This window comes from Rattus norvegicus, chromosome 20 (assembly GCF_021556685.1).
Source record: "Rattus norvegicus strain SHRSP/BbbUtx chromosome 20, alternate assembly SHRSP_T2T, whole genome shotgun sequence".
Taxonomy (NCBI): domain Eukaryota; kingdom Metazoa; phylum Chordata; class Mammalia; order Rodentia; family Muridae; genus Rattus; species Rattus norvegicus.
The window spans coordinates 15,258,537-15,276,024 of record NC_141553.1 but is presented as its reverse complement, the minus strand read 5'-3'; the positions used below and the strand labels follow the sequence as shown (position 1 = coordinate 15,276,024).

At 37.8% G+C, this 17,488-nt stretch overlaps 1 protein-coding gene across 6 annotated transcripts in view; it reads left to right on the top strand.

The window, feature by feature from the left end:
- Pcdh15 (protocadherin related 15) overlaps positions 1–17,488 on the top strand; it is an 827,095-nt gene that overhangs the window by 322,192 nt on the left and 487,415 nt on the right. For all 6 annotated transcript variants that reach the window (XM_087598371.1, XM_087598373.1, XM_087598372.1 and 3 more), the window contains one exon: positions 16,562–16,722. In XM_087598371.1, the coding sequence (XP_087454497.1) occupies positions 16,562–16,722 (161 nt within the window). The remainder of the gene's footprint in view (positions 1–16,561; positions 16,723–17,488) is intronic.

Sequence of the window (17,488 nt, the reverse complement as noted above, 5' to 3'; positions counted from 1 at the left end):
CCTTTGAAACTGTTAAGTCAGCCGTTGATTTTTCTCTTGTGTGTGTGAAGATGAGGAACTTTTCATGGTATTTTTTTGGTCTGTTAAGAATCTTCCTTGGAGAAGCGTCTATTCATATCCTTTACACGTATTTTAATCAAATCTTTTTCTTGTTGAGTGTTTGGAATAGCAGAATATTCTAGTTCTTACTGCTTTGTTTATAGTGGTAGTAATATATTTATAGAAATTAGACAAATGCCTTCTGGTGGCATTTTCAATATTATTGGATTAGTGTTGAATATCATTGTTGGTATTCTATAAAGTTGAACAACTTTCCTTTCTAAAATATACTGTATGGAGAAAAATCTTATTAAATATTCACACTGTTAGAGCAAAGAAATAATTGAGCAAAGTCCATTACAAAATCAAGATAGTACAAAATCAGTTATTGTCTCTACGTGAAAATGAATCATCTTAACAGAAAATTAAGAAAACTGTTCCATGAACCCGAACATACCAAAGAATAAGATATTTAATGGTTAGGTTAACCAGAAGTGAAAATTTGCATCATAAAAACTGTAAAGCTTTCAGAACCTACATCGCAACTTCAATTTGGATGTCAATTGCATGTCTGTAGCTTACTAAGAGACCAAATAAAAATATTTAAAAGAAACTGATTCAATTTAATTTGGTTTTTAAAGGGATGTTCATATTTAATATGGAAAAACTCACACTGGCTTAAAGAGTTAACTTCATTTGTAGTTAGAAAAATTCATCGAATTCTGTTTGTTTGACTTCTTCAGCTTCTTTTGTGATACCTAGCAAAATGTTTGCTGGTCTTTATTATTATTAATAATAAATTCTTTAGTGGTCAAACCTCAGCATATTTATTTTCCCAGTATGGCTCCTGTGATAGAATAATGACAGTTGACTTTTATAATTCATGGATAGTTAGAAACCAAATAGTAAATACAGACATAATAGTTATTTAATAAGTTCTCCAATGATTGGTTTCTGGAGGCAACATACCTGTGAAATAAAACCTCTTTATTTAATAGGTTTTCTAATTGTCATTTAGTGTAGTCACAAGAATTTTCTTCTCATTGATTCTTTGAATGAATTTAGAGGTGAGAAAATAGATTTAATTTTAGTGCCATAATCTCATAATTCTTTAAGAGGTATTAGAAAAAGAAAATTGCATTCCCTTTTTGCATACAAATTCACATATGGTATTAAATACCTAAGTATATCATGTTATAAATTAAATATGAAGCTGTCAGAGAAATGGGAGAAGACTGAATGTGACCTATCATACTGTTTACAATAAAAACACAGTTTGGGTTCAAACAGAAATTCAAAATTATAGGAAGGAAATCAAGTCATTAAAAGATATGGTCATACCACCAGATCAATCCCCCATCACTTCCATTGCCTTTTCTATATTGATAAGACAAAGAAGTCAGTTATCCATGAGTTGACTGTTTCCCACACTTGCAGACCTGACAGAGCCTGCCTGTGGAGCAACATGAGGATGAGAACCATATCACAGGAGTATACATGCTGAGATGGCAGAAAGAGGGCATGATGGGTATGGCCCCTGAGGATCCAGTCCCTCTTTAGTCTTTACCTCAGCCTCAGTAAAAGAAATGAGAGGTTAAAGACAAAATAGTTTGAAACAAAGGAAAAAGGAAAGAAATGTGGGCATGATGAGCCAAACGTTCTCTCTTTCCTTCCCCCCTCTCTTAACTTCCCCCTTTCCTTTCCTCAGTTTCCTCTTGGTTAGACTCACTAAGTTCTAAGTTCCTTCTCATGTTAGGAAAGCCAGGGGCAGGATAAGGATTGCCCTTTATCCCACTTCTCCATGGCACTGGAGAATCATCAGTTTTTAAAATGTTAGTACTTTAATTTCAGACTACATCAATTTCATGCTCTGAAGAAGATAGTCTTGCAGTGTTATGGAGGTGTGAGACTTCTCACTTTTCTGGCTGCAATTGGAGGTGTTGGCGATCACTTGGTCTTTGCACCTTCTCACCTTGATCCAGTAAACAAATCCTAGCCTCATTTGACCTCAGTAATATGGCCTCCACTACTTGCTACCTTGTTGACATATCCTGTGAACCAGCAAGAAACAGCTTTTGCCTTGTGACACATTCTTAACAGTAACTAAAAATAAGCTGTTTCTGCTTTGTGGTTCTGTTTAGTCTTCTGTATAGAGATGCCCATTTTCCTGTTGGCATTTATATGCATGAATTATCTCTACTACCATCATATGTACATATGGATGTATATATGTGTATGTCTATATGATGTATAGTGTATGTATATATGTATATGTATGTGTCTATCTTTTTATCATAATCTATCTTTTATCATGTTTCTTTGTGAGTGTATGTGCACATGTGTGTTGGTGTGCACCTGTAAGGCAAGAAATGGCATCATCAGGTGTCCTCTGTCACTCTTCAAATTCTTTGAGAAAATGCTTTTAGCAGAACCTGGTGGTTCTTTTAGCTGGTTTGGAAGCCAACGAGCCATAGCAATCTTTCTGTCTCTATCCTTCGTGGACCTAGAGAAAGTATGCAAGAAACCCCAGTTGCTAGGTAGATTCTGGAATCTGAACTGTAGTAGGGATTTTTTTGTTTTGTTTTGTCTTGATTTGTTTTGCTTTGTTGATGTTGTTTGTTTTCGTTTTTTTTTTTTTTGTTTCTATTACAGAGCATTTTTAATGGCTGGTTCATCTCTTCAGCCTAAATTTCATGCTTTTATCTCAGTTGTGAAACAAGCATATGTCTGTGTAAAAAATACAGTATGCATGATACAATTTAATGGATAAAAAATAACTTCTTTTTATGCTTAAATTTCCATGCAGTGCTCATGGCAGTTAGATGTAAAATATTACTGCAATGTATCTCAATTCACATTGTTTATGCACCATAATAGGCCATATTGCTGATTATAAAAATCTGGGAAATTTGCCCAAAAATCACAGAGCTAGTATGATTTGGAGTCAGGATTTTTAACACAGACCTTTGCCTTTAAAGCTTATATTATCTGTTACTACACAATGAGGTTTTCATTACTCGGTGGTTTAAAATAACAAAGATCTATAATTCCATGGATGCTTTTGGTCAGGCTCCAGACCCAGCAGAAACAGGTCCTTCACTAATTCTCTAGAGCTCTTATGAAGGAAGCATTGAGATCACAATGTTAAGGAAGCATTCGCTTCGAAGTTTACTTAGATCACTGGGCACTACTTAAGCCTCATGGTTATAGCTGAACAATGTTGAGTCACTTAGTTGCTATCAGCTGCAGGCTACTTCTAGTTCCTAATAGCTACACACAGCTCCTGGCCCCATGTGCACTCCAGTGTGTCTAAACTGCTCTATGAAAGCCACCTGGGAAAGAGAGACACTCAGTGAGGTGGTCACTCAAAGCTCACAAAACACACCCCCCTGTAAATACCGCCATATAAAAAGACTCTTCCCATCACTTTCCTACCCCACCCCCTTTTGTTGTGTTAGAAGCAAGTGACAGGCTCTACTCACCCTTAAGGGTACCACACATGCATAAAACAAGAGGCTGGCCTCACAGTAAGTACTGAAGTGATTGTCCAGTTGGAAGAGAGTTCAGCTCCTTTGAACATAGGGGTGGCTCTATGCTATACACTCTTTGCTTTATCCCAGCAAGAGGAAGCAGATCTGTCATTCTGTGGACTCAGCTCCATGGGGGCAAGTTCATATACCTCTTTGTCAAGTTTATTTCAAGGACTGAACCATCCTCAATACTCATGGGTTTATGGGATGAGATTGGCCATAAGGTTAGCTCATTAATAATTGCACTTTTATATCCTTTAACATTTTTGCAACCATTTTCCTTTTAATCATTTAAACTTTTGTCAAGAAAATCATAGAACATGAATGATATGTAGTGAATTTCTATATCAAGAATTTTGTAGAGATTTTCCAGACACTTGAAACCTATGTTCCAAGGTTTTCATATCTAAGAATCTGTTCATTTTTCTCTAAGGCAGTAGCAACATAGGGGAAGAGAAAGACTAAAGAGTGGAGAACAAGACTCTGATGTGAGATCTCTATTTCCTAGTTTGGTCACCTTAGATTTTATCTCTTAGGACAGAGAGAGGTAGTTCCAGAAAGGCTGGTTCTAAAAAATCTTTTCTTCTCTGTCTTTCTCACTCCTCCCTTCCTCCTACCTCTTCCCCTCCTAACACACACAGATACACACTCACACACATACAGACATATATACCGATATGAATACCTGCACACACACATAGATACACACAGAGATATACAGATTTTTAAACAAAATTTCAATAGTTCAATTTTACCAAGACTCTGGATTGAGACGCTGGGATGAAAGCCCAGGTCAGAGAAGCAGAGAAAGCACCCAACTGACCTTGTTCTGCCAAAGGAAGTTCTTCTCTACCCTGTCTCAAAAGCTCCTCAAACTGAAGATCCTTCCCATCTACTTCTCATGTGTCTTTGAAACTAACCCCCTGACTCACTCTCACTCTATAGGTTTTTTTCCTGTGTTCACTTCCTGTAAACTTGTTTCTTTCTCCTCCTATTTATCTATGGTTGATCTCACCTAATCCTGTTTAAAATAAGCTGAAATCTCTTGGATTAAAGGTACGTACTAGAGCTAAGTCACAGCAAAACTAAAAACATGTTTTCTTTCCAGTAAATAAAACAATCTTGAGGTGTCACAGAGCAATCAAATATCCTGCAAAACACACATGCATATGCACACACACACACACACAGACACACACACACACACACACTTATACACATATAAACATACCCATAAACACACATACACAGACACACACACAGAGATGCACACATAGAGATACACAGACACAGACACACACACATGCGTGTGCGCGCGCACACACACACACACACACACAGAAAGAGAGACATACAAACAGACACGCACATATACACATATAAACGTATACATATACCCACATACACAGACACACACACAGAGATACACACATATATGCACACATAGAGATACACAGACACACAGAGAGAGAGAGACATACACACAGACACACATGTATACACATATAAACATACACAGACAGACACACAGAGATGCACACATAGAGATACACAGACACACACACACAGAGATACACACAGACACACATATAAACATACACAGACACACACACAGAGATGCACACATAGAGATACACAGACCTAAAGACACACACACACACACACACACACACACACACACACATACTTATACTTGAAGGCATGCTAAGTTTCTTCCTGTGTCCTAGATTTTTATGACTAAATTTCCCATTAGATAAATGAAACTTGATCAAACATATATAGCTTTTACATGAAAATGCATGTGATATATACATTTATTTAATACTTTATTTACAACTAAATTAGACATTATCTGCTGACTACATATCAAGGTAGATATTAGTTCCTAAAGAAAAACCTTGAGAAAAAATTCGCTATTTCTCAAGTTTTATACATGGAAGTTTCTAAAATGCTCGACACATTTCTAGGCTTAGATTTTTTTTTCAAAACACACTTTTATAGAGGGTTCTGACTTGCTTTAACCATCCCCCTTCTTGGCCACGACCCACCAGAGATAGAAGAAAGGAAAGGCTGATAGAGCAAAGAAGGATGTGGACCTGCTTAGAAATAGTTCTTTGGAGCAAATCTGATCTGTGTGGTCAGATTATCACCAGTTCAGTTCACACAAATCAGTAGCAACAGCTTAATCCACTCACAAACACCATTCATCAATCATCAATGGCAGGTCAATTCAAAAAAAAATGTGAGGCTCTGCAAATTAGCCTGAGTCCATGGAAGCGGCAAGAAACTACCAGAATACCACCAGAAGTACTTTGGTGCATTTCTTCCTAAATCATAAGGTATACCAATACTACACGGCATCACAGCATCATCCAGTGTCTGTCAGGTTATATCTTCTCTAAATATCACATACTCTCTCAAGCATCTGCTCTAGCAAAACATCACATGCCCTTTTCCAGGCTGCTTCCAGAAACAGAAACACACAATGAATCTGTTCTCAGCAAAACATCCACCCACATGTCTGCTCCAGCAAAAACATCCTCTCATAAGAAATTGGTCTGATGTTTCCTTTCTTTGTAGGGTCTTTGTGTGGTTTAGGTATAAGTGTAATTGTGGCTTCAAAAAATGAATTGGGTAGTGCTCCCTCTGTTTCTAATTTGTGGAATAATTTGAAGGATATTTGTATTAGGTCTTCTTTGAAGATCTGATTGAATTCTGCACTGAACCCATCTGGTCCTGGACATTTTTTGATTGGCAGACATTTAATGACTGCTTCTATTCCTTTAGGGATTGTGGAACTGTTTAGATGGTTTATCTTGTCCTGATTTAACTTAAGTACCTGGTATCTGTCTACAAAATTGTCCATTTCATCCAGATTCTCCAGTTTTGTTGAGGATAGGCTTTTGAAACAGAATCTAATGATTTCTTTGATTTCCTCAATTTCTGTTGTTATGTCTCCCTTTTCATTTATGATTTTGTTGATTTGGATACTGTTTCAGTGCCCTCCAGTTAGTCTGGCTAAGGGTTTATCTATCTTGTTGATTTTCTCAAAGAACTAGCTCCTGGTTTTATTGATTCTTTGTATAGTCCTTCGTCTTTCTACTTGGTTGATTTCAGCCCTGAGTTTGATTATTTCCTGCCATCTATTCTGCCTGAATGTATTTCCTTCCTTTTCTTCTAGACCTTTTAGTTGTGCTGTCAAGCTGTTAGTGTCTGCTCTCTCCAGCTTCTTTTTGGAAGCACTCAGAGATATGAGTTTTCCTCTTAGCACCGCTTTCATTGTGTCCCATAAGTTTGGGTGTGTTGTGCCTCCATTTTCACTAAATTCTAAAAGTCTTTCATTTCTTTATTTCTTCCTTAACCAAGTTGTCATTGAGTAAGACATTGTTCAGCTTCCATGTATATGTGTGCTTTCTGTTGTTTTTATTGTTATTGAAGACCAGCCATATTCCATGATGATTCAGATAGGATGTGTGTGATTATTTCAATCTTTTGTATCTGTTGAGGCCTGTTGTGTGACTGATTATATGGTCAGTTTTGGTTAAGGTACAATAAGTTGCTGAGAAGAAGGTATATTCTTTTTTTTAACAATAAAATGTTCTGTAGATGTCTGTTAAATCCATTTGGTTCATAAGTTCTGTTAATTTCACTGTTTAGTTTCTATTTCCATGATCTTTCCATTAATGAGAGTGGAGTATTGAAGTCTCCCAACTATTATTGTGTGTGGTGCAATGTGTGCTTTGGGCTTTAGTAAAGTTTCTTTCATGAAGGTGAGTGCCCTTGCATAGATGTTCAGAATTGAGAGTACATCTTGGTAGATTTTTCCTTTGATGAGTATGAAGTGTCCTTCCTTACATTTTTTGATAACTTTTGGTTGATAGTCGATTTCATTCAATATTAGAAGGGCTACTCCAGCTTGTTTCTTGAAAGCATTTGCTTGGACATTTTTTTCCAGCCTTGTACTCTGAGGTAGTATCTGTCTTTGTCTCAGAGGTGCATTTCCTGTATGCAGCAAAATGCTGGGTCCTGTTTATGTATCCAGTCTATAAGTCTATGTCTTTTTATTGGGGAATTGAGTCCATTGATGTTAAGAGATATTAAGGAATAATGATTGTTGTTTCCTGTTATTTTTGTTGTTAGAGTTGGAATTATGTTTCTGTGGCTCTCTTCTTTTGGGTTTGTTGAAAGAAGATTAATTTCTTGCCTTTTCTAGGGTGTAGTTTCCCTCCTTGTGTTGGAGTTTTCCATCTACTCTCCTTTGTAGGGCTGGATTTGTAGAAAGAAATTGTGTAAATTTGGTTTTGTCATGGAGTATCTTGCTTTCTCCATCTATGTTAATTGAGAGTTTTGCTGGATATAGTAACCTTAGCTGGCATTTGTGTTCTTCTATGGTCTGTTTGACATCTGCCCAGGATCTTCTGGCTTTCACAGTCTCTGGTGAGATGTCTGGTGAAATTCTGATAGGTCTGCCTTTGTGTGTTACTTGCCCTTACTGATTTTAATATTCTTTGTTTTGTGCATTTTATCTTTTGACTGTTATGTGACAGGAGGAATTTCTCTTCTGGTCCAATCTATTTGGAGTTCTGTAGGCTTCTTGGATGTTCGTGGGCATCTCTTTCTTTAGGTTAGGGAAGTTTTCTTCTATGATTTTGTTGAAGATATTTACTGGTCCTTTGAGCTGGGAGTCTTCACTCTCTTCTATACCTATTATCCTTAGGTTTGGTCTTCTCACTGTGTCCTGGATTTCCTGGATATTTTTGGTTAGGGACTTTTTGTTTTTTTACATTATCTTTGATTATTGTGTCAATGTTTTCTATGGTATCATCTGCCTCTGAGATTCTCTCTTCAATCTTTTCTATTCTGTTGGTGAGGCTTCCATCTATGACTCCTGAACTCTTTCCTAGGTTTTCTATCTCCAGGTTTGTCTCCCTTTATGATTTCTTTATCATTTCTATTTCTATTTTCAGATCCTCAATGATTTGGTTCAATTCCTTCACCTGTTTTGTTGTCTTTTTCCTGCACTTCTTTAAGGGATTTCTGTGTTTGCTCTTTAAGAGCTTCTACTTGTTTACCTGTGTTCTCCTCTATTTCCTCAAAGGAGTTATTTATGTCCTTCTTTAAATCCTCTACTGTCATCATGAGATGTAGTTTTAGAATGTAAATCTTGATTTTCCAGTGTGTTGGGGTATCCAGTACTTGCTGTGGTGGGAGAACTGGGTTCTGATGATGCCAAGTGGCCTTGGTTTCTGTTGCTTAGGTTTTTGTGCTCGCCTCTTGCCATCTGGTTATCTCTGATGTTAGTTGGCCTTGATGTCTCTGACTGGAGCGACTCCCTCTTGTGGGTCTGTGAGAAGCCCATAATCTTGGGAGTGAGAGCACTGCTGGGAGACAAGCTCTCTCTGGGCAGGCTTTGGTTCCAGAATGCTGTGGGACAGCCTTAGCTCTGGGCCCAGATGTATACTGGAAGGATCCTGTCCCATCCTGCTCTGTGGTTCCTGTGTGCTCCTGGCGGGTCCCTCTTTGGACAGTTAGAAAAGGGAAATTGGGGTCTCACCTGTGGGCTTAGGAGTGAGAGAGCTCCTGGGAGACCAGCTCTTTCTAGGCAGGTTTTAGGTCCCGAGGGCTGTGGAACCTTGAGTTCTTTATATAACTTGTATATTAGTCCTCTGTCATATGTAGGGTTGGTGAAGATCTTTTCTTAATCTGTAGGCTGAGATTTTGTCTTGTTGTTGCTGTCCTTTGCCTTACAAAAGCTTTTCAGTTTCCTGAAGTCCCGTTTATTTATTGTTGATCTTAGTGCCTGAACTATGGGTATTCTGTTCAGGAAGCTGTGGCTGTTGCAAAGGGTGTTGTTTCCCTGATTTCTTGCTCTTGTTTGTATACAGGAGGTCTACTGATTTATTTATTTATTTATTTATTTATTTATTTATTTATTCATTTATTTATTATTTATTTATTTATTTATTTATTTATTTATTTATTTATTTTGTATACAGCCACTTTGCTGAAGATGTTTATCATCTGTAGATATCCTCTGGTAGAATTTTGGGTCACTTATACCTGCTATCATATCATCTGTGAATAGCAAGTCTTTGACTTCTTTCCAGTTGGTATCCTATTGATCTCCTTCAGTTGTCTTACTGTTCTGTCTAGAACATCAAGTACTATAGTAAGAGATACGAAGGGAGAGAATATACATCCTTGCCACTAAAACCTTCCCTTGTTTTAGTGTAATTGCTTTAAGTTTCTCTCCATTTAATTTTATGCTGGCTATTGACTTGTTGTGTATTGCCTTTATTATGTTGAGGTATGTGCTGTGGTTTCCTGACCTCTCCTGAACTTTTAACACAAAGAAGTGTTGGATTTTATCAAAGCCTTTTCAGTAGCTAATGAAATAATCATGTAGTTTTATTTTTCTTTCAGTTTGTCTATATGGTGGTTTACATCGATGGATTTTCACATATTAAAGCACCCTGCATCCCAGGGATAAAGCCTACTTTATCATGGTGGGTGATGTTTTTGATGTGTTCCTGGATTTGGTTTGCGAGTATTTTATTATTTTTTCCTAATATTCATAAAGGAAATTGTTCTGAAATTCTCTTTCTTTGTTGAATCTTTGTGTCATTTATTTATCAGGGTAACTGAGGCCTTATAGAATGAGTTTGGCAATGTTCCTTCTGTTTGTATTTTGTGGGATAATTTGAGTATTGGCATTAACACTGCTTTTAAAGTCTAATAGAATTCTGGACTAAAACCATTTGGTCCTGGGCTTTTTTGTTGTTTGTTTCGGTTGTGAGACTTTTAAAGACTGATTCTATTTCCATAGGAGTTACAGGACTATTTAGAGGTTTACCTGATCTTAATCTAACTTTAAAAGGTAGAATCTATCCAGAAAATTGTTCATTTCATTGATATTTTCCAATTTGGCAGAGAAGCGGCCTTTGAAATAAGATCTACTGATTCCTTTAATTTTCTCTGTACTTGTTGTTATGTCTCCCTTTCATTTCTGATTTTGTAAATTTTGATATTCTCTCTCTCCCTTTTACTAACTTTTGGACTAAGGATTAGTCTATTTTGTTGATTTTTCTCAAAGGACCAGCTCTTGGTTTCATTTATTCTTTGTATTGTTCTCTTTGTTTCTAGAATTGATTTCAACCCTGATTTTGATTACTTCCTGCTGTCTACTCTTCTTGTTTGTGTTTGCTTCTTTTTGTTCTAGAGCTTTCAGATGTACGGTTAAGTTGCTAGAATGAGATATCTCCCATTTCTTTATGGGGGCACTTAGTGCTATGAACTTTCCTCTTAGCAATATTTCCATTGTGTCCCATAATTTGGGGTATGTTATGCCTTCATTTCCTTGAATTCTAGAAAGTCTTTCATTTCTTTCTTTATTTCTTCTTAGATCTAGCGTTCATTGAGTAGAGAATTGTTCTGTTTCCATGAGTTTGCAGGTTTTCTGTTGTTTCTGTTGCTGTCGAAGTTCGACTTTTAATTCATGGAGATCTGATAAGATACAAGGAGTTATTTCAATCTTCTAATATCTGTTGAGGTTTACTTCGTGACTGAGTAAATGGTCAGTTTTGGAGACGGTTATATTCTTTCATGTTTGTACTACAGATGTATCTGTTAGGTGCATTTTGTTCATAACATGTGTTAGTTGCTTTATTTCTCTCTTTAGTTTGTTGTGGTGTCCTGTCCATTGTTGAGAGTTGGGTATTGAGGTCCCCCACTATTAACACATAGGCTTTGATGTATGATTTAAGCTATAGTAATGTTTCTTTTCCCAATGTGGGTGCCCTTGCATTTGATGCATGGATATTCAGAACTGTGGTATCATCTTGGTGGATTTTTCCTGTGATTAGTATCAAGTGTCCTTCACCATTTTTATTTCTTTTTCCTGTTTGATTATATTTTCCTATATTTCTTTATATTTACTCACTTCCTATTTAAAAGCCTTTATCTAACTAATTGTATTTTCCTGTATTTCCTTATGGGATTTATTCATTTCCCCCTTTTAAGGCCTCTACCATCCTCATAAGTTTAGATTTACAGTCATTTTCTTGTGCATAGGTGTGTTAGGTCATACAAGGCTTGCTATAGTAGGAGATCTGGGTTCTTGTGGTGCCTTATTGCCCTGGCTTTTGTCAATTGTGTTTTCATGTTGGCCTTTAGCCATTTGATTGTTCCTGGCGTTGGCTGACTTGGTAGTCCCTGATAACAACAGGCCTCTGGGACTACAGGTTGAGTTCGTAGTCCTTGATGACAGCAGGCCTCTGAGATTGCACATAGAACAGGGATTACAGGGAGTGTGGATTGGAAGATGGATTGCCGAGGGGACAGGGTATGTGTGATTCTTAGTTTAATCAAATACTCTAGTGAAGAGTAAATATATTATATAAAAAGCTAACATATAATATAACTTTATTGAACACATTTTCCTAACATTAAATATAATTTGAAATTTGATGAGAGAACTCAGAAATATTTGTGGTAAGAAAGTGGGTTGGTTGCCTGTTAGTGGGACTGAAGTGGAGGAAAATGGACCACTGCAGACATCAATCCTTTACATTATTTTGTACTCTGAGCATTCCCTCCTGCCCTGTAACTTCCAATTCAGACTCTTTTAGCCTATATCAAGTCTTGACAGGTCATGATACTTAAGGTTAACCAAACATCAAAGCTTTTGCTTTGGGACATGAACAATAACATGGTTTGTCAGACTTCTGTGAGAATTATCTTGCTTTAGATTTAGGTGCTTTGCTTCCAAATAGAGTTAGTAACATAAAAATAACCAAAGTTCTTATCCTTGAGCCACTTTCTTGACAGGAGACTTGTCTCTTTTCTTGACAAGACTTACTTTTTTTGAGAGAACAGGTATAGAGTGAGGGTGTTGTATTGGTTTATAAGTTACTGTCCAGTGGACTTAGGCTTTGTGCACTCTGAGTGTGTGTTTTCAAGTTACAAAATTTTAGCTATGTATACATAGCCTATGTAACAGGAAATGAAATTTTCTCGAGCTTCAGCTTAGCGCTAGTAGAGTGTACATTGTTGACTCTATACTACCTATTCCTGGTAACACGCTAATAGTCACCACACCTAGAACAGAGAGGAGTCATATTTCAAGCTATTTCTGAACCTCATGTGGTGACACACACCTGCAATCCCAAAATGGAGGAAACCGAAATAAGTAAATCATGAATTTGGAGCCATTCTAGGGTAAAGAGTAAGGCGCTGCCCTAAAAATTAAAGAGTAATAGCAAGAAAATGTTATTTATTCACTGAAAGTTTCCAAATTCTAAATTTAACTTATATTAGTTTTGAGGTATCATAACAGTATAAACAAGTACATATTAGTGAGATTGAAAGAAAGGCATAGTAGGTAATAATATAGGTAGTAGCAGGAAAGAAGTACATAGTATGTAATAATAACCCAGAGTGGAACTCGGGAAGGAATATGGGGAGGAACAGGTAAAACTATGATGTCTTTAAGGAGCCCTATGGAAACCTAAAACAATAGAACCTTCCTAAGCTATAGACAGAATTGAATGTGATCTAAATGGAATCCCTGAGTAATAAGGGTAGACGGAGTGCCAAGTGAACATCTCTCATCATCAAATGAAGCCTCCAGTTCTGAAATGAGTTATTTCTATTGAGTTCTTGGTTAAAGGTGCGTCATTGGTGTCCCCAGCAATTCAGGCTATTGCCAAGCCATTGGTTTCTCTCCACAAACAGACGGTAAGGCCCTGTTGCTGAAGACAAAACCTCTATGATTTATTGGACAGGGAGACGTTAAGCTGGTGTCTACCTAGAGCCTCCACCCTTGCAGCTTGTTGTACAAGAAGGTACTCTTAATGCTACCATAGGACAAAGCTACAAACCCATTCTCTACAGTGGAGACCTGCCTGCAAGATTGGGTGATAAAATAATGGAGCAAAGCCTGTGGTACTAACCAACCAATATCTTATTGGATTTAATTTCCATGCCACGAAATGGAGATCATACCAAATATCTCTTGGGTAGCCATGAACCTGAGACCAGATAGGGCAGGGACCTAGAGAAAAGCCAAACACTATAGTTTTTCTAAAGTAGCATAGCAATTAAATGACTCCTAATAAAAGTCTCCGAACACTCGCCCAGCCATCATCAGAGAAGCTTCCTCCTGTAGTAGATGGGAACAAATACAGAGCCCCCTCAGCTGGACAGTGTGCTGAGAGTGCTAGATCTTGGAGCACTCCATCTAAAATGGGATATCTTTATCAAAGAATTTCCCTCAGAGGTCAGTGAACCTCGAAGGTGAGGAGAAGGAAAGAGTGTGAGAGCCACAGGGAGTGGAGGACACTAAGGATATAAGACCTAGATACATCAGAGCTGATGCACACATGAACTCGGAGGGACTGTGCAGCATGCACATAGCTTGTACGGTTCTGACTCCATTGGGGTTGCAGTGATGAAAGGGGACATGGAGATATACTAGCTCATCCCTAACCCTAGAAAATATCTCCATATGATCACCACTCGCAAAAGAAAAATTAGTCTTCTTCAATGGGATCTCACTGGGTATTCAAAAGACTCTTAAAAGCAGGACCCATGACGAATAGTAGATGGTCAACACAAATTGAACTCAATGCCATTTTTGAAGGTTCTTTGTTTCATAATGCTTTGAAAGGGCTTTATCATCATCATCTTCTTATTCTTCATCATCATCACCATTATCATCATCATCATCATCATCATCATCATCATCATCATCATCATCATCACTACTACTTACCTTACAGGTCATTGGGATATATATTATGGTTTCCAATTTGTGTTTTCATGGAGTTCCTGGGTGTGTGGACATGTGTATCTCTTGGTTTATATGTGTTTCTTGTGATTTCTCTTTGGCATTTTTCCCTTTTGATTGTTTGTATTTTCCTGTTGAATTTTGTTTGTTTTTGTTTTATTTAATTTTGTTATTGTTTTCAGATGCCTGCTTGTTTTCTAAGGAGAAAGATCAAAAGGTTGGGAGTTTGAATGAGAGGAGAAGTTGGGAGGGTCTGGGGGGAGATGGGGAGAAGGGAAACCATATTCACAATATTTTGTATGAAAAATCAATTTTCAATAAAAGAAAAATAATGCTATATATAAAAAAGAAGTTAACAAAAAAATCATTGCCCAACCCTGATATGGCACGAATAAAGACAAAAAGAAAAGAGTCTGATGCTCTTCTCAAGATTTTTTTCTCATAAATTCATTGTCTGTTAGCAAGCTTTCTGTCCTCTTAAGAATGGTTGAAAACATTTAGTTTCTGAAAAAAATATGGATTTAAAAACACAATTAAATATATCTGTTTAAAGACAAAAGACCCTCAACACATACTTTTCCAAGCAGGAGCACACACTGTAGTACTCAAGGCTGAAAGGCATGGCTCTCATTCTTTGTGCTGACATCACTACAACCTTAAGTAGGGGGAGAGCTTCTATTGGGATTCTTCCCGTTCTTGCCAATGTGCTGATATAGAAACACAATTGTGCTTCAGAGATAAACATATGGTTTGGGGGTAGAAATTCCTGTCCAGTGATTTTCATCATTCCGCAGAGTAAAAGAAGATTTATCTAGAATTCAGGAGCATGTGAAGAATATGACTATCAATATAACAGGCTCACTTCCAAAGAAAAATAGTTCCTTTCAAAATGTCCTAGGCAGTTAGAACATATCAATAGGATATTGTTAGGAAAATATTGTAAATCCTACCTTAACGTTATTAAGTTACAGGGGGAAATCAAATAATGGTGTGATCTTATTTTTTTGGAACAGTGTAATAGTATAAGATTTAGGCCAATTTCCTGCCTTACCAAAATATGGTAGATAAATTTGACATTTTATTTTTTAAGCCTAGTTTCATATTTGTGGATATTCTATGATCTGCTTTCCTGTCTTAAGGCAAGACATTACCTAAATATTTCCATTTTCTTCAAGGGTTTAGAAGGGCTCGTCTTTATTTCTGTAGCCATGGTTCTTCTGTACACTGTTCATGCAATATGATGTATCAGAAAGTGATTACTCTAAGCCACTCTCCACCCTTGATTGGCAGGAAGATAGTTTTTCCTGGTGGGGAAAAACAAGTTTAAGCTGCATCACTGCTGTTCCCTTGCAACTTGCAAAACACACGGAATCTTTTGCAGGGAAGAAATGTTAGAGACGTGCTCTCTTTTCAACATTTGCTCAAGAACTACTAGAAGGAGGAAGAGGAGGAAGAACAGAAGAGTGGGGAGACAGGGAGAGAGAGAGAGGGAGGAATGGAGAGAGGGAAGGAGGAAGGGTTGGAGGGGGAGGAAAAGAGGGAGGGAGGAAGAGAGAGAGGAAGAGAGAGAAGTTTTAAAATGAAAAATCTGAATAGTTTGTCGGTCCAGTTGAGTGCCCTGTGCCTTAGAGATGAGCAGCTACTGCTGTGTATCTTGGTGGTTGCATTAAGATTTGTCTTTTATAAATTTACTCTGACATGCGAGGACAGGATGCACTTCTCGCTGTGGGGAATCTCGCTGCCTCTTTACTTAACACCCCCTAGCTCCTCTCTTTCATTTTCAAAATCTCTTTTTTCATATCAGAAGTCTCACTGAGTGAGTAGATTTGGTCTCCTGCTCTGCTGTTACAGTCGTTTCCTTTGTTCAGGATGAAAAGTATTCAGCGATCAATCCTGAGAGAAGCAATGGACAGAGGGTGGGGGAGGTTCGGTACTGCCAAAGAGAAACAGGGTAGTGTTTTTCAAGTGTCCAAATCTTTGCTCCCCAGCCTACATCTTCCCAAAATACCACTGACAAATAGCACGGCGAAGGTAGATATTTGTGGCTTTGGGAGGACAAGAAAAATAACTTTGTGCAGCTCAGTATGATATTGAATGTGATATGACTTGGCAGATGCTTGATCCAGCCTGGGTCTAAGAAAATAATCCTTGCTAAAGAATGCATTGGACTAGTGCACGGTTACCAATAGCTGTGTTTGGTTTGCAGGTACAATTCTGGTGGACAACATGTTGATTAAGGGGACTGCCGGAGGACCAGACCCCACCATAGAGCTCTCTTTAAAGGACAACGTGGACTACTGGGTGTTACTGGACCCCGTTAAGCAGATGCTTTTCCTCAACAGTACCGGAAGAGTTCTGGATAGAGACGTCAGTAGCTTTGTTTTTCTCTGACCTTGTGCTGTGGCTTTAGTATAATTTAAATGTCTGTATGGATATCTCTATGATATTAAAATTTACCGGCACAATTGGGTTTTATGTACTAAACATAGCAACAGAAGAAAATATATCTCTTGGAATAAGACTGATAAAGGAAGGAGGCATCTGTGTCTGAGGGAATCAATTTGATGCTCTGAAATTCTGTCCCAGTGCTGGGCAAGTAAATAGACTACAAAGAATAAAGAAGTGATGTCTTTGAGCGAATAGGACCATCGCGCAGAAGCCCATTATTTTCCCACAATTAAAACTGAAGGTGCTATTTGGGTTTTGGCTGTGGGGTGGGTAGAGGCTGGTGTGAACCCTCTCATTTAGCTGCTAGCATGTTAGAATTGGAAGGAGGGAGACTGATCATGATGCTTATGAGGCTGATAAAAAGCAAAGGAGCCAGACTCCCTGACAACATCCTTGTCCAATCATCGTGTGACAGATCCATTTCCTACAGAACAGTTAAGTCACCAAAGCTGTCCAGTGTATCATTTCTGAAAAGGCTGACAAAGTATTGAAAAGACCCATGTCCCACCTCAACCACACACATCCCCATCTTTCTTGGGGACTAAGAAGGGAGGGGTGTGCAAAGCAGTGTTCCCACCTCAGAGCACAGTACCAAGCCTTCTGGGCTGTAAAATGAAAGCAGGGTTAATGGGTATTGCTTTGTAGCTTCATGACCCACCTCCCATTAGGATACTGAGTGTATGAC